At 46.0% G+C, this 25,766-nt stretch overlaps 1 protein-coding gene across 2 annotated transcripts in view; it reads right to left on the bottom strand.

Moving 5' to 3' along the window:
* asb5b (ankyrin repeat and SOCS box containing 5b) overlaps positions 1-25,766 on the bottom strand; it is a 60,703-nt gene that overhangs the window by 10,040 nt on the left and 24,897 nt on the right. For both annotated transcript variants that reach the window (XM_080189444.1, XM_080189445.1), the window contains exons 2-4: positions 6,661-6,740; positions 3,329-3,436; positions 536-686 (exon numbers count right to left, since the gene is read on the bottom strand). In XM_080189444.1, the coding sequence (XP_080045570.1) occupies positions 536-686; positions 3,329-3,436; positions 6,661-6,740 (339 nt within the window). The remainder of the gene's footprint in view (positions 1-535; positions 687-3,328; positions 3,437-6,660; positions 6,741-25,766) is intronic.

The raw sequence follows: 25,766 nt of genomic DNA, 5'->3' as shown, positions 1-25,766 counted from the left end.
TCCATCCCAGGCAACATCCCGGTAAATCCCCTCTGCTCCTTTTCCAGTGCTATCACATCCCTCATATCATGTGAATTCCAGAACTGCACGCAGTACTTCAGCTGTAGCCTAACCAACATTTTATATCGTTCCAGCATAACTTCTTTGTTCTTAAACTCAGTGGTTGGAATTTTACTGGTCCGCCCACCACAGGAATCGGAGTGGGTGAGGGGCGGACAATGGAAAGGTGTGTTGACCTCAGGTGGGATTTTATGGTTTTGGGAAGAGCGAGGCCATAAAACCCTGCCCTATGCCTCTGCTAATAAAGGCAAGTATACCATATGACTTCATAACCTCTTGATCTATCGGCTTGCCAGAACATGCTGTGCTGATCAAACATCATGGATCTGAGACGTTAACTCTTGTTTCTCTCTCCGCAAACGCTGCCAAGCCTGTGGAGTGTTTTCCAAGCTTTTCCTGTTTCCATTTCAGATTTCCAGCATCGACCGTATTTTGCTTAGGAGAGGAAAGGTGCTGGTGTGAATCGGTGGCTCACCTTTGCTTGCTGCCTCATGAATGGCTGACGCCCAGCAGTCCTGTCCTTGTGGTTTGGCACCGTTCTGTAGCACCAGCTCTGCACAACTTGCACTGCCGCTGGAGCAGGCATTGAACAGGGGAGTCACTCCATCAATAGTAGTGGCATTGACCTGTTAACAAATTCATCACAAAAAAACATTAGCTAAGCTGAGCACTATATTGGGGAGATCTTCCCTGTGAATGCAGAAACTGGAATAAAGTGCAATGAGGTGAATTTAACCAGCCTCTGGGTGCATTAAGAGGCATGGTGACTGGTAAAATCATGGAGGGCCAGATCAGATCAGCTCCTTGACATGAGACCATAACAGGATATTTTACTCACAGCCAACACACTGCCACTCCAAGAAAGTAGGCAGCAAATTTATATATTTAACGGCCCTATTGAGGTCCATGTTACCCTGCCGTTTGGTATTTTGCCAATGGTGGGATGACTTCTCACCAGGTGTGAAAGCAACCTCCCAATGGCAGCCCAGGGGAAGAGAGGCCTCACAGGTCCAAGAAGGGTCCACAGGCCAGGGAGCAGGACCTGTGACCTCCAATGGCATCCATTTTCTCTTCCAATCCTTGGATTTTTTAAAAGTATTTTTCTTTGCCTACCTCCAGTGTGCCTGAGATCCCCTACATTCTTCAGCAGTGAGCACCTCTTCTGCTGGCTCTGTTAAGTTTCATAGAACCACTGAGATGCAACGCCTTAAGAATCATAGAAACCCGACAGTGCCGAAGGAGGCCATTTGGCCCATCAAGTCTGCACCAACCACAATCCCACCTAGGCTCTATACCCATGACCCCATATATTTACTTCACTAGTCCCCCGAAACTAAGTGGCAGTTTAGCATGGACAATCCCCCTAACCCACGCATCTTTGGAGTGTAGGAGGAAACCGGAGCACGCAGAAGAAATCCATGCAGGCATGGGGAGAATGCGCAAACTCCACTCAGAAAATGACCCAAGGCCAGAATCGAACCCGGGTCCCTGGCGCAGTGAGGCAGCAATGCTAACCTGTGCCGCTGTGCTACCCACCTACTTGTGGAAACAGCAGTAGCCTGCCTGAAGTGATTAATTGCACACCAGACCCACAGGAGACCAATCAGAAAGTCGGCAAAGGTAAAATTGCCAAATGGAACCTGCTGCCAGTGTGACCTCAGGACCTGCTATTATCCACCTGTGGCTCCACTCCGCTGATAACATTGAACCAATGTGTCAAGTGGCTGGCCTGCAATATTAATAAAGTAAATGCTTCACTCTCAAATTGTTTCCCAAAGCAGATTGATCCCACTCATCAGGTTTTTGGAGTCTCAGGCAGAACTGCAGTTTTAACTCAGAGACATGTAAGAGAGCTGTTCTCTGTACCAGGTGTGTACCTGTAGCAAACAGAACGATGGCCTGGTGCCATTACGGTCATTAAAATATTGCCTGGGCTACACAGTGAGTAACATGTTTAATCTAATCGGGGTCAGAGGCCAACACCACGTATGGAGAGGTGATGTTCTAGTGGTATCATCACTCGACTATTAATCCAGAAACTCAACTGTCCTGGGAACCCTGGTTCGAACCCTGCCACGGCAGATGGTGAGATTTGAATTTTAAAAAAATCTGGAGTTAAGAATCTATTGATGACCATGAAACCATTGTCGATTGTCAGAAAAACCCATCTGGCTCACTAATTTCCTTTAGGGAAGGAAACCTGCCTGTTCTTACCTGGTCTGACCTACAGGTGACTCCAGAGCCACAGCAGTGTGGGTGACTCTCAACTGCCCTCTGAAATGGCTTGGCAAGCCATTCAGTTCAAGAGCAACTCGGGATGGGCAATAAATGCTGGCCCAGTCAGAGACACCCATGTCCCACGAATGAATTTAAAAATAAATGTTCTTAAAGAGCTGCGGACCATCCTGAAAACTGTCCTCCATCTAAAGAGGTGAGAAATGTCAGGGGCAAAGCTTCAACCAATGAAGCAGTGATTGTAAAGCTGCTGGCAATGATTCAATGAAGAATCCTGTGGTCCTCTGTGGTGTTGAGGACTAACCCGAATAATGCACAGTGAGTACTCAAATCTTTCAAATTTTTAATTACTTGTGCACAAGTGAGAACACAATACAGCACAAAGCATCACAGGGCTCTTGATTCATATAGAAAATGCAATAGTTATAGTTCTCTGCATCTTGGTGTTTAGAATTTTGTTATTGAGGAGAGTCTTATTTTCATCCTGTGGCCAAGGCTGGAAGCAGTGTTTATAGAACTAACACAAGGTTTAGATTAGTCGTTGAGTATGTAATCATTGACATCACTGAAGGCCTTACTGAAGGCCTTACGTGGCTAATAATCATTTTCCATACTTAACAGAGCTGTTTGTCAGAACTTAATTTCCACAATTATTGTATCTTAACATTTCCATACCAGCTTCTGCATTTTGTAACTGATTTTAATTATAGTTTCACTATATATATTGCTCCATTTGAAGTGAGAATCCTTAATCTTGCAGAACAAAGTGAATTAAATATTTGACCATAGCTGGAATTAAAACTTAATTTCCACAGTGAGACAGGGGACCCACCATCCAGCGTAGCCCAGCACCAAAGGGGAATGGACAGCGTTGCCCAGGCAGCCCTGACTCTCTCACCCACACTCCATACCTTATCTAAGGAAAATCTATTTCTGTCCTGAAAGCCCCAGATGTCCCAACGATGACAGTTCTTTGAGGGAGAGATTTTTATGATACTGATATCACTCACACCCATCATATCAAGATACTCACATTGGCACCTGCGTCTATGAGGGCCTTTGCACAGGCCACATGGTTCCCCAGACAGGCATCATGGAGTGGAGAAACATGATCTATCGTCAGTGTGTTGGCACTGTGACCCTGGAGCACACAATAAAAGTTAAAACAGTGTGATCAAAATGTTAAGATAGGCCACGATTTACAAACATTTGCACTGCTTTCATTTTGAATATTTTCCATCTGTTCATCTTCACTCCCCTCCCCTCCCACCCCTCCACCAACTCTCCAACTCCAGAATTAGTGGCTCAGCGTCTATTTAGGCAGAGCTCGCTTTCTGAAGAATGGCAGCTTGCCTTCAGGCTCAGGAGCAGCAAGGACAAGTCATTAGTGAGTGATAGGGGTCAGGAGTGGAAAAGCAGAAGCAGGATCCAAGCGAGGACAGTGGGTAGGGTCAGTGGAATGGCAGAGTGAAGTGGGAAGGGCCTAGTGTCCTGTGGGGTGTGGGATTTGGGAGGGGTTGACTGGTGAATGACTCCAGTTTTCTCCCACAGTCCAAAGATGTGCAGATTAGGTGGATTGGCCATGTTAAATTGTCCTTTGGTGTGAGCAGACTAGGGGGATTAGTGGGGTAAATACATCGGATTATGGGGATCAAGTCTAGGTGGTATGCTCTGAACAAAGTCGGTGCAGACTCAATGGGCCAAATGGCCTCCTTCTGCACTGTAGGGATTCTATGATGACGATAAATAGTAAGGTAGGGAGTGATGAAGGGAAAAGTTTGAAGGGGGTGGCGGAGATTACAATCCATTGAAACTGAAAATAAAAACTAGATTATTGAGGCACTGGGTTTTGAAAGGAAAGTTTTGACCCTGATTTATAGTCTCCTTGTTTGTCCAGGAAGTTCCACCAATGGAAAGCTTCCCCTGCCGTGCAATCATACGTGTCTTCTGTGGCACTTCCAATTTTAATTAGAATTGTGTTAAGAGTTGAAATACTAGAGGAGATAAAAGTAAAAAGAGTAATTAAAGGGTACATCATTGCAGGGCAGCCTGGTCATGGGAAATGCTCATTTCCGTGCGATATGGGAAGTCAAGGACACATCCTGTTTCCAGAATGACCAAGTTTGCAGAGCTTCCAGGGTGACCAGCTGTCTCCCGCTGCGGCTGCTAGAAATCCACAATTTGGAGCTGGAGCTGTGACTGGAGTCATTGTGGAGCTTCAGCCTGGGTGAGATCTTCACGGATAACACGTACAGTAAGGTGAGCGCATCGCAGGTAGAGAGTGGACAGGATGGAAGGCTGCCAGACAAAGTATAAGCTCTAGGCAAGTAGTGACGGAGTCCCCTGGCTCCCATTACCTCACAACAGGTTTTCCATTTTTGATACTGTTGGGGGAGGTGGTTTCTCAGGGGAATGCAACAAGAACCAGGTCTGTGGCATTACGAATGAGTCGAATGCACGTGGTAGGGGAGGGAAAAAGAGTGGGGTGGCTATAGTGATAGGGAAGGGATGAACAACATACTCTCGCTTCTATTTTCTATGGGTACCGACACAAGAATGGATGTGCCACTCACTTCTGCACAAGCAGTACTGCTAGATTCTGAATTTCCTGCCTGAGCTTCTGCCTCTCAAAGTGTCAGCTCAGCAAGTGTTTCCACAGGGAACATGTCTCCAAGCTCAATCCAGTGCCCTGTATCTCAAAGTTCTGCCAATCCAAAGGAACCTCAGAGAGGCTAGGAAGCCGCTTTCACTGGGCGGGTTACTGAAGGCACCAGAGACATGCAGGAAGTTCATTGATTAAATTGCATTGAATTCCATCTGAGTCATAAACAAGTGCACAATTGAGCTTCCTGCTGCAGCAAGTCTCTCATTTTGTTTCCTTCCCGACTTAATTCCCTACTCCTGCCACTGGAGTCAGATGCATTGCCTCCCGTGCAATTCTCCAAGCAGGCCGGCCATCTTGCCTACTGGAGAGGTCTCCACAATGTTCAGCCCAGCTTATGCATTAAGACCGGGGTTCAAACAGATCTTCTGTTGAGATTCTAAGACCCAAATTTTACACTCACCCACCCTTAATTTTACTTGTCCTGTTCTTCTTTGGAATAGTGCTAATGAGATCTTTTATATCCACCCAAAGGCACAGTTGACAACTCAGTTTAACATCTCACCCAAATGACAACTCTGCTGCCAATGCAGCACTCCCACAGTACTGCATGAGACTGGCAGCCTGGATTATGTGCTCAAATCTCCGGAATGGGACTTGAATCCATCTCCTTCTAGGGTGGACTTGACTAACCGTTTTGCATGGAGGCTTCATTTCCATGTTTTTCTCACCCAAAGGACTGATAGGAAGATATCAGAATTATACATGAATTTTTTTTTGAAAAGCTGGAGGAAGGAAACGACTTGCTGAGCAAAAAATAAAACCCTTAATGAAAATAAGCATGAGACTTTCAGTGTCCAACTCACTCCCAGGGCAGAAGTTTCTCATCCCACCCATGACGGGAATGTATAGTGAGTAGGACAGGGCCATGCAAAGATTCATTGTCCTCGGGCAGGACTTTCCGGTTAGGAGTGAGCGCGGCTGGAAAGTCCCACCCTCAGTCTCAAGAGTGTTTACTCACTCATTCTGGATAAGAGTATGTGTTGGTGTGTGGGGTGAGGGTGATTAAGGGTCCTGACACCGGAAATGAGCCAGGCACACACACGTGTACACACACACACACACACACACACTCTCCCACACACACTCATTCATAGAATAGAATCCCTACAGTGCAGAAGGAGGCCATTCGGCCCATCAAGTCTGCACCGACAACAATCCCACCCAGGCCCTATCCCTGTAACCCCATGTTTTAACCCTGCTAATCCCCCTGACACAAAGGGACAATTTAGCATGGCCAATCCAGCCAACCCGTACGTACATCTTTAGACTGTGTGAGGAAACCGGAGCACCTGGAGAAAATCCATGTAGGCATGGGGAGAATGTGACCCAAGGCCAGAATTGAACCTGGGTTCCTGGCACTGTGTGGCAGCAGTGCCAATGACTGTGCCACCGACCATGGCTCTCAGGGTCACATAGAGTGGCTTCACAGGGCACAGTGCAGGCCACCAGGTGGACAAGCCAATTTTTAGAGAGAATGTCACAACTGAACCATGGCTGATATTGCAAAGGAGAAAGGAAGAAGGTGAGGCGACTTTCCACACTGCTTCCTACTGATGAATAGGATGGTTTTAAGCACGAAAAGAATTCCCAAAATTATACATAAGTGGGGCACTTCTCAGACATAAAACAAATGTGGAAGACAGATGATCAAAGGGTTACACTATAAAACCTGTAACACACCATAATGTACAATCACCTACCTGTGCAAGCAAGGTTTTGAGGGACAGAAGGCGTCCCTGACTTGCTGCCTCATGTAGAGGTGAACGGTCAGCCCAGGAACCTTGTCAAGAAGAAAATAAAATGATAACTAAAATAGGTATTCAGACGGAGTAAAACATTCTGGTGAAGGGGGCTCCTATTACACATCATTTGCAGTGTCAAAACACAATTCAATAAGAAGAGAAAGAAAGGTCTGTTAAGGCTCATTGCACCTCAAGACAGTTTTGGAAGTGAATTAAACATTAAGTTTCAATTTTTGCTGCAATGGGGTGTAGAGATACACAAAGAAAAATCACATTTTTTGGTCAAATCAGTGAAATAAAAATTATACAGTTTTTTGGAAGATGCAGCCCTTGAATGATTTATTGGGTTGGAATTTTGTCTCCCAGTGGGGTGGGGGAGGGGAAACGGAAAAACTTTTCTTGAACTGCCCAAGGCAAGCAGCCAGAGAGATCAGAGGCCCACTCTCCGTGGATGCAGTGAGTTGCATCCATGGCAACATGTATGTTATTTTATAGAGGGGAGCCAACCCGAAACAAGTAGACTGAAGGCAACAATTCAGTGTCAACGTGGCTGCCGCATTCACCAGCTAATGGGCCACTCAGTTCTAGGCTGACTGTGGATATACTTACACCAAGGGTCATTTAATTAGGTTTTATTTCTGTGCAGGTAAGAGAAACGTCATTGCGAAGAAGCATTTGGTAAACTCTATCAGTTTGGTCAAGAGACATTATTTTCTGAACAATAATGAATTTAGGAAGCAAAGATTTGAGAGTTATAGGCTTCATCCCTCAATTCCACACTTCTGGTGGAAGGGAACTTGCTCTCAGCATATAGGGCTCCAATATTATAACCCTCATTCTGCAACCCCTGAATGCTGCTCTCTACTGAGAGTGGAGCTTCAGGAATTGTATCTTCCGTCTTTGTTGGATGTTGTCAAAATGGTGTTCGAAGCAACAAAACAATTTCTGTGCTTCCCCATTAGAGAGGTAAGACTCATAGTCAAGTTGGGCTGAAGGGCCTGTTTCCATGCTGTAAACCTCTATCACTCTATGAGTCTAATCTAGTGCACATCCCGGTCCCCAGTTTTCACCCTTGAATATTGTTCTGCCATGTATTGGCACGCACTCCGGTACCTTACATATGTAGTTATCCTTGATGTTTTATGCCTTGACAGTGAATGTTAAATGAGCAACTTGATCATCAAAGCGGAGACCATTAACCTTCTTATCCAACAACAATGTTTCCAGCAGGGATAGATAAATTTTTGAACAGTAAAGGGATTAAGAGTAATGGTGAGCAGGCGAATAAGTGGAGCTGAGTCCATGAAAAGTTCAGCCATGATCTTATTGAGTGGCGGAACAGGCTCGAGGGACCAGATGGCCTACTCCTGCTCCTAGTTCTTATGTTCTTATTACTGGATCGCAAATAGACACAGTAGTTTCCCGCGACTCTTAATTCTGGGAAAGATGAGGCTAACTGTGGCTTGCCTTTCTGTCATGAGCTAAATGAATGCAAAGGAGTGAATCAAATCTAGGACCCTCCTGGCGTCCATGTGTTTGCATGACATCATGCAGTAAGCCCCACAGATTTGCAGATTTTAACATATTTTAACATCCGTTCAATTTAATGAGATGTAAAGAGACTGGGAACAGCATCAGGCCCTCATCCTGTCCCACTGTTCAAATCCATCATGGCTGCTTTGTACCTCAACTTCACTTTCCTGTTTGGCTCCATCTCTCAAAGTTTATTTTATAAGTGTCAGAAGTAGGCTTACATTAACACTGCAATGAAGTTACTGTGAAAATCCCCGAGTCGTCACACTCTGGCACCTGTTCGGGTACACTGAAGGAAAACTTAGCATGGCCAATGCACCTAACCAGCACATCTTCCAGCCTGTGGGAGGAAACCGGAGCACCTGGAGGAATCCTACGCAGACACGGGGAGAATGTACAGACTCTGCACAGAGAGTGACTCAAGCCGGGATTCAAGCCCAGGTCCCTGGCACTGTGAGGCTGCAGCATCGCCTTAAGACTTTATCAAATAAGTCTATCAATCTCATTTTTGAAATCTTTAATTGGCCTTGGTTCAACATCCTTTTGGGGTAAAGCATTCCAGATCTTCCCTGACAACACCTGGATTTCCTTCGGATGCTCCGGTTTCCTCCTTCAGTCCAAAGATGGGCAGATCAGGTGGGTTGGCCATGCTAAATTGCCCCTTTGTGCCCCAAGATGTACCGGTTAAGGGGATTAGCAGAGTTAATAGTTGGAGTTACGGGGAGCAAGTCTGGGCGGGATTGCCCCTTAGTGCCGGGGGATCATGTGGGGTTACAAGGATAGGGCCTGAATGGGCAAGTTGTCAGAGCAGACTCGATGGGCTGAATAGCCTCCTTCTAGACTGTGGGGATTCTATGAACACAATGTTGCCCAAATCTGATTATTCAAAGCAGGTTTATTCTTAAACATCAGTCTGAAATTAGCTCCAAGTCAATTTAACACCTGGCCATTGTACCTTCGGAATATTTAAATGACAAGTAACCTCAATTTTTTTTACAAGGGTAGGAAATTAGAGATAAAAGTCACAAAATTAACAACCTGGCTGTCCCCTCACCACCCTACGCTCAATACATTTAAATAGCACATTCTTCGTTTGTGTTGCTTTCTGTTTCAATTAATGAACCAGTAAACATTTTCGAAATCTTACAATCTTTAAAAAAGTATCTGGATGAGCACTTGCTGTATCGTAACATTCAAGGATATGGGACAAGTTCAGTAAAATGGGATTAGCGCGCCTTTCATGGTAGCTACTGTTGGTGCAGACTTGGGGGCCGAAGGGGCTTGTTCTGCACCGTATGACTCTATGACTCTACATGACAAATAGCTGAACACACAAAACAAACCTGAATCAATATCCAAGACAACCCCTGCTGCATTCCAGACCATAGCATGCTCCATCTCTACTTGATGCATCTATGGGATTATTCACAAAGGAATATGTTAAGATTTCGGAATTCCTACACACCGTAATTTTGGCCCCATGATTTGATGATTTACCAAAATTATATATACACAAACCTCAGGCTTTAAAAAATATTAAACAATCTTCTATCTAGATTTGAGTGCCCTGGTCGTCAAGTTTCTGATTATAGCCAAGCATAATGACTATTAAATTAAAGTTTCAAGTTTATTTATTAGTAATGCTTACATTAACACTGCAATGAAGTCACTGTGAAAATCCCCTCGTCGCCACACTTGGGTGCCTGTTCGGGTACACTTAGCATGGCCAATGCACCTAACCATCATGTCTTTCAAGCTGTGGGAGGAAACCAGAGCACCCGGAGGAAACCCACGTAGACATGGGGAGAACATGCAGACTCTGAACAGACAGTGACCCAAGCTGGAAGTCGAACCCAGATCCCTGGCGGTGTAAGGCAACAGTGCTAACCACTGTGCTACCATGCTGCCCTATATCCTAACCCTGCCATTTGCACTACATCTATGAATAAATATTTATATTTGCAGTTAAGAGCAGTAATGATATCTTTCATTTGTAATAAAGTTCATATCTATGTATGGATATTTGGCACATTAATAGCTATTTGGGGTGAAGGACTTTGGACACTGACTGGATCCTGAAGGTAAATTCTCTGTCCCACTATACTCGTTACTTTTGCTGATCAAAGAATTCTGGCTGGGTTTGAACTTTGAACAATTTTTAATAATGAGGGATAGGGAACCAGCTGTCTGTTTAACATCTCTCGTGGTTTTTCCTGAGGACAGTAGAAACGTTTTGTTCCATTGCACAAAGTCAAAAAGTACTCAACTGATCTCGATTTACATCTTGCGGAAGAGAGAGAAGCTTAATTATTGCTGCACTTTTCAGTGAGATTCCGTCAGAGGAGTGACACCAGCTTCTTTCTAGAATCATAGAATCCCTACAGTGCAGAAGGAAGCCATTTGGCTCATCAAGTTTGCACCGACCACAATCTCGTCCAGACCCTATCCCGGTAACCCCATATATTTACCTGATAATCCCCTGACACTAAGGTCAATTTAGTATGACCAATGAACCTAACCCGCGCATCTTTGGACTGTGGGAGGAAATTGGAATACCCAGAGGAAACCCACGCAGACACTAGGAGAATGTGCAAACTCCACACAGACAGTGACCCAAGGCCGGAATTGAACTGGGGTCTCTGGTGCTGTGAGGCATCAATGCTAATAACTGACATATTATTTCCTGTCTTTCAATTATTAAGAGGAAAAAAGGAACTGGACACGCGAAAAGCATCTGCCCAACATTAGCTGATAATCCCGTTCCCTAAACTACAACATTGTGGTAGGTGGTGGTATAATGGTAATACCACTGGGCTAGGAATTCCGAGGCCCAGGCTAACGCAGTGGGTTCAAATCCGACCATGGAATTCAAATTTAGCTATTAAAATTGGAAGTTAGTCTCAGTGATGGTGAGTATCATTGATAGCCGTTTAAAAAAGAACATCTGGTTCACTAATGTCCTTTAGGGAAGGAAATCTGCTATTTTTATCTGATCTGGCCTACATGTGACTCCAGATCCAAACCAGCAACATGGTTGACTCTCAACTGTCCTTAATGGCCTAACAAGCCATTCAGTTCAAGGGCAATTAGGAATGGGCAATAAATGCTGGTCTTGCCAATGATGCCCGCATCCCATGAAAGAATTAAACAAAACTGGCCTCTTGAAAGAGGGGAGGAATCATAGAATCCCTACAATGCAGAAGGAGGCCATTCAGCCCATCAAGCCCAGACAAACAACAACTCACCCAGATCCTATTCCCATATCTCCACATATTTACCCTGCTACCAGCCCTAATGCTAAGAGGCAATTTAGTATGGCCAATCAATCTAACCCACACACCTTTTGAAACATTGGCAGATATTTTTTGGTTTATGCAAATATCAAAGAAAGACTTGAACTCCAAATCTCACTCCGCAACTTCAGGGGGAGGAATTTTCCCATCCCGCTCCCGCCACGGCAATCGTAGTGGGCTGGACACGGACCATGCAAAGGTCCATGGACTTCGGGCGGGATTTTCCGTTCTTGGGGCGAGCGCAGCTGGAATATCCCAGCCAGGATGTTTAATAGCTAATGGAGTACTTCTAAAATGCAGTCACTATTATAGGAAATGCAGCAGCCAATTTGTGCACAGCAAGATCCCACAAATAGCAATGTAATAATGACCTAATAATCTGTTGATGGAGCGATAAATATTACTCATGAGACAACGAGCCAAGAATAGTACAGCACAAGAACAGGCCCTTCAGCCCACCAAGCTTGCGCCAATCACATTGCCCTATCTAGACCAACCACATATACCCCTCTTATACCCCACTTCTTCATGTGTTTATCAAGACAAGTCTTAAATGTCACTAATGTAACTGCCTCAGCCACCTCACTTGGCAGTGCATTCCAGGGTCCCACCATCCTCTGTGTAAAAAACTTCCCCTGCACACCTCCACTGAACCTTTCAGGAAGACACTCCCGTTCTTCTTTCAAATGCCACCTTGGGACCTTTTACACCCATCCTAGATCTTGTTTTAACATCTCACCTGATGCATAACACCTCTGACAGTGCAGCTCAGTACTGCACTGGAGCATCAGTCTATATTTTTGCACTGGGACCTATAACCATCTAACTCACTGGTGAAAGCCACAGCACAAATATCATTTGTAGGACCATTCAGGAGAAGTGTTTGCAATGTCAATATTTGCGAGATATTCTTCATTGCGCCAGACACTTATTAGGTGTTATTTAGTGAAAGCATGCAGGGTGAATACTACAACACAACCGTGCATCTGTGATGTCTAAATGCTGGTGCGCCAGCCTCAGTTAGTGCTCCACAGGGCTTGGCACCAGACGGTACTGCATAGGCTCATGTGGAGTTTCTCACCGCCTGCCAGTTGAAGATATCAAACAGAAGGCTGGTCACGTCCAAGTGAGCAAAGGAATGATTGGATAACGAGGCTGCCCTGTGGGCATTGGAGGATAACCCCAGAAGGTGTTCCATAGCAACACTGGCAGCCGCCTGGGTACAGATTCTCCATTTCCTTTCCATTGACAGCAGATTGACTCGTGGGAGAAACTAAAGAACAAAAATTTCTTCCTTAAAGAGAGAGGGGGGGAAATATTTAAAAACTCCAACGGTAGCTGTGGATTCCTAGATCCAGGGCAGAATGGAAGGAGTGACACATTAAAATTTTTAAATGAATTTAAAAATAGCTGAAAATTTTTAGGTAGAGAAATGAAATGCTACAAGCGCACAGCAGCCCAGCAAACACCTGGAAAAGAAAGCTAGGTTAATGAATTGAGTAAGGTGTCTTTTATTCTGCTTTTAGTTTAAAAATATACATTCCCCTATAGAAACAGACTGAAGTACAGTAAAATGGGAGTTAGGGAACTGGGTTTGGTTTAGTATGTTGGTCCTGTGGTCTAATATATCCTGACAATATTTCCCACTCCCAATAAGTAACTCTGGTCTGACTCAGGTACATTACTTGAAAACTACTTTATTTACACCATGTACACCATGTACATGATGAGCTTTGAGGTTTGGGCACAGACTATTCCCCAGAGTCTCCAGCACATGGCTGCTGTTACACATTACCATCTCAGCACCATAACTATTAACCTATTATACTGTGGAACAAAGGGACCTTGGCATGTTTATCCATTTGTCTCTGAAGGCAGAAGGGCATGTTAGTGGGATGCCGAAAAATGTATAGAAAGTAATGTTTATTTATTAGTCACAGGTAAGGCTTAACACTGCAATGAAGTTACATTGAAATTCCCCAAGTCGCCACAGTCTGGCATCTGTTTGGGTCAATGCACCTAACCAGCACATCTCGCAGACTATGGAAGGAAACCAGAGCACCCGGAGGAAACCCATGCAGGCACAGGGAGAATGTGCAAACTACACACAGACAGTGACCCAAGCCAGGAATCAAACCTGGGCCCCTGGTGCTGTGAAGCAGCAGGGCTAACCACTGTGCCACCGTGCCGTGGAACACTGGCCTTTATCAATCAAGGCACAGATTACAAAAGAAGGGAAGTCATGCTGGAGTTGTACAGAACTTTGGTGAAACCACAGGCAGAATACTGTATGCAATTCTGGTTGTCACATTATAGGAAGGATTACACTGAAGGGCGTGCAGAGGATATTCACCAGGATGCTGCCTGGGATGGAATATCTAAGTTATGAAGAGGGGTTGGATAAGTTTGGCTTGTTTTCATTGAAGCAGAGAGGACTGAGGGACAACATGATTGAGGTGTATAAGACTATAAGGGGCGTGGGCAAAGTGGATAAGGAGTGGCTATTTCCCTTAACTGAAGGATCAGTTACGAGGGGGCACAAGTACAAGTACAAGGTGAGGGGCAGGAGGTTTAGGGGGGATGTGAGGGAAAACATTTTTACCCAGAGAGTGGAATGCACTGCCTGGGAGGGTGGTAGAAGCCAGACACCTCACATCCTTTAAAAAGTACCTGGCACGCCATAACATTCAAGGGTATGGGCCAAGTGCTGGTAAATGGGAATAGGTGGGAGGTCAGGTGTTTCATACATGTCAGTGCAGACTCAATGGGCTGAAGGGCCTCTTCTGCACTCTATGAATCTATGATTGTATACAGGTTTGACTCCAACTGAGGTACCAAGAACAGAAAATGCTAGAACATCTCAGTAGGTCTGAAAGCAAACAGAGCTAGCCTTTTGAGCATAGATGACTCTTTGTCAGTCGCTGAATTGAAGAGACGCAGTCTAAAGAATTAGATCCTGCTGTGCAATATTCCCTTGGATTCAGTGCAAATAATTCCAGTGGAAGCCGCTTCTCATGATCACGATTCAGACATAGTCGGAAACGTAAACATTAATTGTACCAATGGGAACTGGTAGTCACTGAAATTAAAAGCTAGCTCCATTAAAAACTACTGAAGTTATTTGTCTCAAAGTGGCAGTATAGATAATTTTGAAACCAAAGTTTTATTCTAGTTATAATATGAACTTAGAATATTATGACTTAATTATAAAATCTAGCGAGTACATTTCCTTCACAACAAAAACAGAAAATGCTGGAAAATCTCCGCAGGTCTGACAACATCTCAGGAGAGGGAATCAAGCCAATGTTTTGATCAGGGAAACGTTGGTTCTATTCTCTCTCCACAGTCACTGTCAAACCTGTTGAGATTTTCCTGCATTTACTATTTTCTTTCAGTTTCCAGCATCCACAGTATTTTGCGTTTATCTTAAGCATAATTCCTTCCTCTGACAATGCACCTGGCTGTTTTTGTAATTCAAATAGGATCTGATAAAGCCACAAAAACGTTTTTTAAAAAACACCCTCAATCTAGTCAACCATACACAAAAAATGCAGTAAAGAACACTTTATACACTGAACATCTTCAGTGAGGAACTTTCACAGTCTCGCAACGACATTTGTATTTGCAAAATAAGCATTTGCTGTTTTGTTTTAAGATGCTCTTTAAATCATGAAGGAAGCAACGCCAAAAATGTTCCCACTTCTTACTAGTCCAAGCACAGCATCAACAGTCTGGAGCCATGACTCGAATCAACTCCCAGGCAGGACACAAACAGCTTTTCGTAGTGCCAACTGTACGCTCTTGCTATCAGGCCTGTTGGCTGATGTGTCAGCTGCTTCTGCTATATTTAGACGCACACGTAGCTGCAACTAACAGATCACTTTCACAGCATTTGGTGACAGGCACAGGAGCCACTGCCTTTTGTAGGCTGCGATTATAGAAAACACACCATGCAGTAACGCAACAGTACAATTAGCTCTACGCGTATTTCCCGTACCACCTTCCCCAAGGCCTGAACATGCTACCTAGATCTCCATCTCCCCATGGCACCTCAGACCAGGAGTAAGATTGCCAGTCAGGGTTCATATCCACATCAATTCTCTCTCAGTGCCAGCAGACCCTGCCCCCTTTCTGTCACGGTCAGCTTTGTCAGCGGCGTTCTCCATTTCATACCAACTCTGACCCTTCATAACCTTATTTACAAAAGCATTTTGCCCACATTTGACAGGTTATTATCTCAAAAATCCAAATATAGCCCATCTGAAGGATACATAGAACATAGAACACTACAGCACAAACAGGCCCTTCGGCCCACAAGTTGCGCCGATCACATCTACACCTACCAAGCCATAGAACTATCTGTAATATGGATTAGATCCCATATACTCATCCAGAAGTCTTTTAAAAGACCCCAGCGAGTTCGCCTCTACCACCACGGATGGCATCCGATTCCACTCACTCACCACCCTCTGAATGAGAAACTTACCCCTGACATCTCCTCTGTATTTGCTCCCCAGCACCTTAAACCTGTGTCCTCTTGTAGCGACCATTTCAGCCCTGGGAAATAGCCTCCGAGAATCCACCCAATCTATTCCTCTCAACATTTTATAAATCTCTATCAGGTCGCCTCTCAACCTTCGTCTCTCCAGGGAGAAGAGACCCAGCTCCCTCAACCTATCTTCATAAGGCATGCCTCCCGATCCAGGCAACATCCTTGTAAATCTCCTCTGTACCCTCTCAACAACTTCCACATCCTTCCTCTAGTGATACCTTATGGCGGGGGCGGGTGGGGGTGGAAATTGCAGTGTCAGCAATTAAGCATTTCAGGACTGCCAAATTTGAGTGCCAATCGCAAAATACTGGATCTTGTAAAATGTTGTACTCATGCCAGGACAAAGTCACCAGCAGTTGAGTGGCACTTTTCCACCAGAGTCACAATTGTTGGGTTCAAACCCCACTCCAGACAGTCCTGTCGAACAGGGACTCTGAATATTGGCTTGACATCCGGAGATGGCACTTGAGTCCAATTGGTGGCTCTCTTGCCCCCATCCCATCCCATGCCCCTGCTCCACACATGGCATGGGGAATGCACTGTTTCTGGGATCTCGCTTAGAAAGGATAGCAGAACTAGAGGGCACAGCCTCAAAATAAGGGGGCGGGGTTGCAGTTTAAATCAGAATTGAGGAGGAACTTCTTCACTCAAAGGGTGGTGAGTCTCTGGAATTCTCTGCCCGTTGAAGTGGTGGAGGTGACTTCGCTGAGTATATTTAAGTCACGGGTAGATAGGTTTCTGACAGACAAGGGAATTAAGGGTTATGGGGAGAAAGCGGGAAAGTGGAACTGATCCACTTCAGATCAGCCATGATCTTGTTGAATGGCGGGGCAGGCTCGAAGGACTAGATGGCCTACTCCTGCTCCTATTTCTTATGTTCTTATGTATTGCTGTTTGCAACAATGACACAGCCAGGACTTTGCCAAAAATGTGCCATTCTTGACATTGTTTCCAGACGTGTGCACTAGTCATGCCCTCTCTCCCCATTTTTGCATGATTACAATTAACATTTAACATGCTGGAGGTGTGCAGGGAAAACAATACCATGGTAATAGTACACTTCACCTGAGCAGAGATCTGAAAGCTTGTGACTTCAAATAAACCTGCTGGACTCTCGCCTGGTGTTGTGTGATTTCTTATCTGGTAATAACTAAGTAATTGCGCCCTGGACATACTCTTTTCCACCTTCTTTCATTGGGAAAAAGATACAAAAGTCTGAGGTCACATATCAACCGATTCAAAAACAGCTTCTTCCCTGCTGCTGTCAGACTTTTGAATGCACCTACATCGCATTAAGTTGATCTTTCTGTACACCCTAGCTATGACTGTAACACCGCATTCTGCACCTTCTCCTTTCCTTCTCGATGAACGATATGCCTTGTCTATATAGCACGCAAGAAACAATACTTTTCACTGTATGTTAATACATGTGACAATAATAAATCAAATAAAACTAAATCAAATCAAAATTTGTATTTGTGGTGTTGATCAAGGGACATAAATGATGGTTACCCTCAGAGGTGTGTCTGAGGATCATTGCATCTCTCTGTTTTGATGCAAGTCAGGCCTGGGATCAGCTGTGAGTTGGACCTATCTGTTCAGACACAGCAATGCATTTGGCTCGCATTGATAAATAGTTTGTACCATCATGAGAGCAACATATCTTTGCCCTGAATTTCCTCAGGGTGAATCTATGTTTCTGATGCCACTGGAGCATCTGAGGTCAGAGCTGGAACAGCTATGTAAAATACAGCCTCAGTGTGGGTGCATGTTCAGTGAGGTGGACGTATACAAGGTAGAATACTTCTAAACTGCAATGCCAAAATTGAGTCCCACCAGAAGTTACTTACAACGCAGGCAATCAGCTTCCTATGTTACTGACTCAATATTAAACATTTGCAGAGTGAGTAACGGCACAGACCAGAGACCCCAATGTGGTTTAAAACATTTATTTATTAGTGTCACAAGTAGGCTTACATCAACACCGCAATGAAGTTACTGTGAAAATCCTCCAGTCGCCACACTTCAGCGCCTGTTCGGGTACACTGATGGAAAACTTAGCATAGCCAATGCACCAACACGTCTTTCACTCTGTGGGAGGAAATCAGAGCACACGGAGGAAACCCACACAGACACAGGGAGAATGTGCAGACTCCGCATAGCCAGTAGCCCAAGCTGGGAACTGAACCTGGATCCCTGGTGTTGTGAGGCTGCAGTGCTAACCACTGTGCCACCATGCCACCCATTGCCCAAACCTGGAGTTTTGGGGAAGCAGCGGTGTAATAGTATTGTCTTTGGATTAGTAATCTAGGGACCCAAGGTAGAGCTCTGGGGAGCTGGGTTCAAATCACAGCATGGCAAATGGCGAAATTTGAATTTAATAAAAATAAGAACATAAGAACATAAGAAATAGGAGCAGGAGTAGGCCATCTAGCCCTTCGAGCCTGCCCCGCCATTCAATAAGATCACGGCTGATCTGAAGTGGCTCAGTTCCACTTTCCTGCTTTGTCCCCATAACCCTTAATCCCCTTGCCTACCAAAAACCTATCTACCCGCGTCTTAAAAATATTTAGCGAGGCAGCCTCCACCACTTCAACGGGCAGAGAATTCCAGAGATTCACCACCCTTTGAGTGAAGAAGTTCCTCCTCAACTCTGCTCTAATCTGCCCCCCCCCCCTTATCTTGAGGCTGTGCCCTCTAGTCCTGAAAAATCAGGACTACAAAAATCAGGAACTCAAAGTCTAAGAACAAAGAAGAAAGCAAAGTACAGCATAGGAACAGACTCTTCGGCCTTCCAAGCCTGTGCCGATCATGGTTCCCTAACTAAACTTCTGCTGGTACTCGGTCCATATCCCTCTATTCCCTCCTTATTCATGGGTCCATCCAGACGTCTCTTTAATATTACGAATGTGTCTGTTTCCACCACCTCCTATGGTAGCGCATTCCAGGCACCCACCAATCTTTGTGTGAAAAACTTCCCCCACACATCTCCCTTCAACTTTCCCACTCTCACTTTGAATCTGTGCAGCCTCTGTCTTTTCAATGAAAACAATCCTCATTTATTCAACCTCTCCTCAAAGCCAACACATAGCCTGGGCAGCATGGTGGCACAGTGGTTAGCGCTGCTACCTCACAATGCCAGGGACCCAGGTTCAATTCCTGGTTTGGACCACTGTTTGTGTAGAGTCTACGTGTTCTCCCCGCGTCTGCATGGGTTTCTTCTGGATGCTATGGTTTCCTCCCACAGTCCAAAAGATGTGCTGGTTAGGTGCATTGGCCATGCTAAATTCTCCCTGACTGTATTTGAACAAGTGCCAGAGTGGGGCAACCAGGGGATTTTCACAGTAACGTCATGGCAGTGTTAATGTAAGCCTACTTGTGACACCAATAAAAATAAACTTAAGACTTCTAAAACACCCTCAAGGCCAGGCAACAACCTGGTGAACCTTCTTTGCACTAATGATGACCGTTGTCAATTATTGTAACAACCCATCCGCGTCACTAATGTCCTTTAGGGAAGGAAATCTGCCATCCTTACCTGGTCTGGCCTATATGTGGCTCCAGAGCCACAGAAATGTGGTTAACTCCCAAATGCCCCCTGACTGGATGTGGAGATCAGAAGCTTCCTGGCAGCTCCAGCTCCTCATGTCATTGTTTCTACAATGTCATTCTCTTGTATCATTACTTCTACCTCTTGTATTCTTCTTCTCGTAGAGGGTGGTGAATCTTTGGAATTCTCTGCCCCAGAAGATGGTGAAGGCTGGATAATTAGAAGTATTTAAAGTGGAGGCGAATAAATATTTGATAGATTGGGGAATAAAGGGCTATGAGCAAATGGCACAGAAGAGGAGTTGAGGCCAGCACAGATCAGCCACGATTGTATTGAATGGTGGGGCAGGCTCTTCCTGTTTCTATTTCTGGTGATTTTTGTGTTCTCATGTGTTTTCTGCCTCAGAGATATGCAATGATGATGGTGGAGGAGGCTGGAAGGGTCAAAAAGCCTACTCCTGCTTCTCATTTCTATGTTCCTATGATGCCAGTTTCTAACAAAACAGGAGTTTTAACTCCAGAGTCTTTAAAATGCCAGCTCTCGCGTCCATACAATTTCTTGTTTCCAGTTTGGTTTCTGTTTCTGAGTAGCCACACTCAGGCTTGGCTAACAGAGCAGAGAACAGCCAAAAGACACATAGTTTAATTGTCTTAAAACCTGGCTCCCTGAAAATCGGTGGACTCCTCGTTCATCCTGCCATCCCCCCTGATCAGTAGTGAGTAGTTCTGTTGCTGCGCCCTGATCCGAGTGGCTCAGGTCATGGAAATGGGAACAAGAGACAAGGCAGCTGAGTTTTCTCACAGTAAAAAGTCTCACAACACCAGGTCACCTGACGAAGAGGCAAACCCCAAAAGCTTGTGGGTTTACTATCAAATAAATTGGTTGGACTTTAAACCTGGTGTTGTGAGACTTCTTACTGTGTTTACCCCAGTCCAACTCCGGCATCTCCACGTCATGACTACTATCGAGTTTTCTCACCCCAGGGTTGCGTAATATATATTTAAGAACCTGACTCTTTTCAAAACTTTACTGTGCCTCCAATAGACTCAAGAAATAAGATAGTCATCAAAACGGAGAAACGTTTTTACCCAGAGAGGATCCTGATGATTCCTTGTCTCCTTCGATAGTGGCTACTGGCCACTTCCTTCTGGTTTGGGGCCTGCTCGCTTTTGTTCTACCTCTCCCTGGAGCTTGATGCTCGATAATTGCAGACCGAGTGCCCCATTCCCCTGCAGTTCCAACATTGAGTTCCTCTCATTCAGCCACTGGCCTCTGTATGGCCTTTTTTACCAAACTGACAACCCTCCTTGGGCCTCAACTGATTTCCTGGGGTGTCCATCATCTTGTATACTGTTGCTCTCATGCCTAAGAGTGAGGCTTTCACGGCAGCCCGTTCCAAGGATATTGCGATCTCGAAAGTTTTTCAAGTCTAAATTCTCCCCCGCTAACAATCCTCAGCTCATTCCTTCCTGTAGTAACCCGCGTACATGACGGTCCCGCAGTGCTTCCTGAAGGGAAACTCCAAAACCACAGAATTCTGACAAGCATTTGAGAACCGTGAAAAGTTTAATAATGTTTTCGCCCTCCAGTTAGTCCCTCTTGTAAAACCTGTACTATTTCACAATTTGCAATGGTTGTGGTGCAAAATATCTCTTTAGCAACTTGCACAACTCTGTGTACAGTTCATCAGCAAGGTTTCCCTGGCTGCAGACTGTTCCTTCGGACTCTGAACGTTTTGCTGCCCACTGTGCTTAAGAATACTGAGACAATTAGGTCATCTTTAACCTTGTTTGCTGTACTAAAACACTGAATCTCTCTATGTAAGCCCAACATGCCTCAGTCTCCCTGTAGAAGTCTCCAACGGGCCTGAATTTTCCCGCCATTTCGCCTAGGCAATAGCAAAGTTTCCCTCAGTGCGACAAAACCTGCTCCTGGGCCTGGCAAGACGCGCCATCAACAGGTCCAGGCAGCGGGCGATCGTGGGGGCCGTCTGTCCGCCCCTCTACCGCGGCTACGTTTGCGGCCGGGTGTCCCTGGAGAGGGAGCAGGCGGTGTCCACGGGCACAGTGGACGCCTTCCGCGCCCGTTGGGCACCGCAGTGGCTGTATAGACCCTGACAATCACATTTCGATTTGATGTGTCTTAAGTTTCCTTTGTTTTTTTTTGTTTCTGTTTGGGCCGTTCCCCCTCCTTTTGGGGAGCCGCCCCCTTTTTCTTTGTCCGAATGTAATTTAAGTTTGTTTACTTGGTTTGTCCGGAAAATACCCTCAGTGCGACAAGGCCCGAAGCCTGTTCCTCCATGCTTGTTAGGAATGGGTTAACAGACCTTCCGATTAAGTCCTAATTTGATGTCAACGAGTCAATAGAAGTCACTGATAATATAAAGGGGCTATAGGGGGTGCTGGGTGTTGATGGAGAGTTGCATGTGGAGTTGGATCAGAGAAATTAAAGTAGTTTATGAAGAAGCAGAGCTTGTGTCTCCTTTCCTGAATTGTAACCTTGAGGCTCAAATAGTGCTGACTCCTGGCTGCTGATTTTGGCTCCCTGAATACTGGCGTACTCCTCACTCACCCTGCCATCCCTTGTGATCAGCAGTGAGTAGTTCTGTCACAGCACCTGATCTGAGTACCCTGTTTCCTTCCCCTACTGCCTGTCTGATGCTTAGTGTGGCTGCCATGTGGTCTTGAACGTCCCCCTGAGACAGTGTACTTGTCATGGGTCCTTCACTGGGCTGGTATGGTTCTCAATCGTGGCACCGAGGCACAGGCTCTCATTGCCGGTGTTAAGTCAGTAATTACTGGAGTGGTAGCTTCAAAGAAGTCACACCAAAGACAAGCCACAGGGACAGTAGGTTTATTTGAAGGTCTGTACAAGTCCTGCTCCAGCCCTCAGGTAACTCTAGGGTGGTTTCCTAGGCACTCACCCTCTGGGTCACCTCACTTGCCCTCTTAAAGGGGCTATGCCCCACATATATAACAACTAAGAATGGTATTAAAGGTAAGTTTGGGGAGCTGACTGGGCTTTGTCTGTCAGCCTCCAGTTTCCTGACTTGACAGGAGACAGACAAACTGCCTGGAGGTAGGCAATGCTGGCATATCCACATCATGGAGGTAGGCATTCAGTGGCAGGCTGGGTAGAATACTTGACAGGGCCTACAGGCAGACAGAGGATGTCCTGTAAGTCCTCCCCCTATGGCTGACTTTCTTTTTCTGATCTGTGATGAAAGGTTTTGCAAAGTGGTTGAGAGGACACCTTCTCGTAGAGGTATCCTCTCAGTTACTTACCTTGTGCACGAGCCGGGAGCTACATTAGCCCTCCAGCTTGACAGGTCTGCCCTGTGTCTTTAGTTAGGTAGGAAACATGCCCCGTGCAAATTAAGGTGGGGGTGGGGGCACAGGAGAAAATTCTAACTTTGATGAGTTCTTTGGAGCCAGGCTTCTGAACCAAAAACACACCTGGGCTGCGATTCTCCCAGAAGTGCTGAATTGGCAGGAAAACTGCTCTACGTCCTGACTGTTCTGTCACTTCAGCTTCAGAGCTAAATCTCTGTATTCTGTGTACGGCAGCAATCCCCATCATGAATCTCATTAAAAACCTGGGAGGGGGTGGCAGGGCCTATTGGCGCTGGAGTTTGACAATTCTGGAACTCTGCGCATGAGCAGTGGTCCCAAACTATCAAACACCCGTTTGCTGGCCAGCCCTGGACCAGCGCAGCGCTGCCACTCCAGCCATACCACCCCCTCCGCCACATGGCCTGATCACAGCCCCCCACAATAATTCCTGGGCCAGCCCTGACCCTGCCCCCCCTCCATCCCAGAGTGCCCTGATGCCCAGCCCACCCCACCCCCTCCCCCAATAGACCCCTCCCTGTGTCATACACCACCGCCACCCCTCCCAGCCCACCCCAATTGCTGCCCTCCCTCCATCCCAGATCAATCCTGTCTGCAGAGTGGCAGCGGGACTCTGCCATCCCTGCCAATTGCCCCTAGGTTCTGACCACAGTAGGGTCCACCTCCTTGGCATTTCCAGATGCCCCATCAGCAGTGCCAACATGCCCCTTAGGCAGAGGCTCATTGCCCTTTGGGTAGGGGCTACAGGCTGGCACTGCTGGGATGCCCTTGCCCAAGGAGCACCACCCCCATCGCCTGACCCCTGGGGGAGGGGGGGCTCAATTGCCCCTTCTTCATCCCGGTGGGGTCTCCCGCTAGTACCCCAAATGTGGGAAGCTAGGATAAACCCTGCCGGAATGAAGTAATCCTGGCGGAGTGGGAGATTCAATCGAGACCTGAAAGTTCCCGATAATGAACCGCTAAGCGTATTTAAAATACATTTAAAACAAATTTGACTGATTTACCTGCCTTCCTGCTGGTTTCCAGCGTTGTCTGAGAAGCGACTGTTCACTGGCTCTGGGAGATGCGTGTGCATTGCAGGCGTGTGTGCAAATCCCAGTACAACATCAGCAACGCACATTTCCCACCGCGACCAGCCAGAAAAGTTGCGGGTCGCAATGCGAGAATCGCGGCCTCGGTTTCTGTTCCCCACCAGTGAGGTAAAAGTTCAGCCCGTTAACTTTGACATTAACCAACCCTCGCAACAGCAAACAGGAGTGGTTCAAGGGAGCAAGGGTCAAATACAGGGAACGTGGCCCCGAGATGTTGCCCAAGTGCCTTCTGGTTTTGTAATGGTGCCAAATATTGGGATTTCATAGAGCCCACTCTCAATCAATGAATGAAATTTGGGCTCCCACAATGTAACGGGGAGCTGGATTTAAAACTGACCTGAACCCAGCAGTGCAAGAGTTTTCTGACTCTACATGTTAAATGGCAGCTGTTGATTCAGCAAGTTTGGTGCCAGTCTCAGCATTTTTTTATTCATTTGTGGGACATGGGCGTTGCTGGCTGGCTAGCATTTATTGCCCATCCCTAGTTGCCCTTGATTGATACAACTGAGTGTCTTGCTAGTCCATTTCAGAGGGCAGATAGGAGTCAACCTATGGAATACAATGTTGGCAAGTGTGAGGTTATCCACTTTGGTAGGAATAATGGTAGGAAGGACTACTACTTACAGGGCGAAAAGCTGCAGCAGGCTACGGTGCAGAGGGACCTGGGGGTCCTTGTGCATGAGTCGCAAAAACCCAGTCTGCAGGTGCAGCAGGTGGTCAGGAAGGCGACTGGGATGCTGGCCTTCATAGCGAGGGGGATTGAATATAAAAGTAGGGAGGTCTTGCTGCAGCTGTAAAGGGCACTGGTGAGGCCGCAGCTGGAGTACTGTGTGCAGTTTTGGTCGCCGCACTTGCGCAAGGATATTTTGGCCTTGGAGGGAGTGCAGAGGTGGTTCACTAGGCTGATACCGGAGTTGAGGGGGTTGAGCTATGAGGAGAGGCTGAATAGACTGGGCTTGTACTCATTAGAGTTTAGAAGGATGAGGGGAGATCTCATTGAGACATATAAGATGATGAAAGGGGTAGAGGTGGAGAGGTTCTTCCAGCCCAGAAAGGACAGCAGGACTAGAGGGCACAGCCGCAAGATAAAGGGGGGGCAGTTTAGAACAGAGTTGAGGAGGGACTTCTTCACTCAAAGGGTGGTGAATCTCTGGAATTCTCTGCCCGTTGAAGTGGTGGAGGCTACCTCGCTAAATATATTTAAGACGCGGGTAGATAGGTTTTTGGTAGGCAAGGGGATTAAGGGTTATGGGGAGAGGGCGGGAAAGTGGAAGTGAGCCACTTCAGATCAGCTATGATCTTATTGAATGGTGGAGCAGGCTCGAGGGGCTAGATGGCCTACTCCTGCTCCTATTTCTTATGTTCTTATGTTCAACCACATTGCTGTGGCTCTGGAGTCACATGTAGGCCAGACCAGGTAAGGATGGCAGATTCCTTTCCCTCGAGGACATTAGTGAACCAGGTGGGTTTTTCTGACAATTGGCAATGGTTTCATGGTCATCTTAATTCCATATTTTTTTTTTATTCAAATTCCACCATCTGTCATGGCAGGATTCAACCCCAGGTCCCCAGAACATTAGCTGAGTTTCTGGATTAATAGTTTAGTGATAATTCCATTAAGCCATCAACTCCCTTTTCGGGCTAGGAAGAGCACAAGTACTGCTCTCTCAATCTGTGACCTCCCAATTAAGGAAG

This window comes from Carcharhinus amblyrhynchos, chromosome 5, assembly GCF_965287045.1.
Source record: "Carcharhinus amblyrhynchos chromosome 5, sCarAmb.v2.hapA, whole genome shotgun sequence".
Classification (NCBI taxonomy): domain Eukaryota; kingdom Metazoa; phylum Chordata; class Chondrichthyes; order Carcharhiniformes; family Carcharhinidae; genus Carcharhinus; species Carcharhinus amblyrhynchos.
The sequence above is the reverse complement of the archived record's forward strand: the minus strand, read 5'-3'. Positions and strand labels throughout refer to the sequence as shown.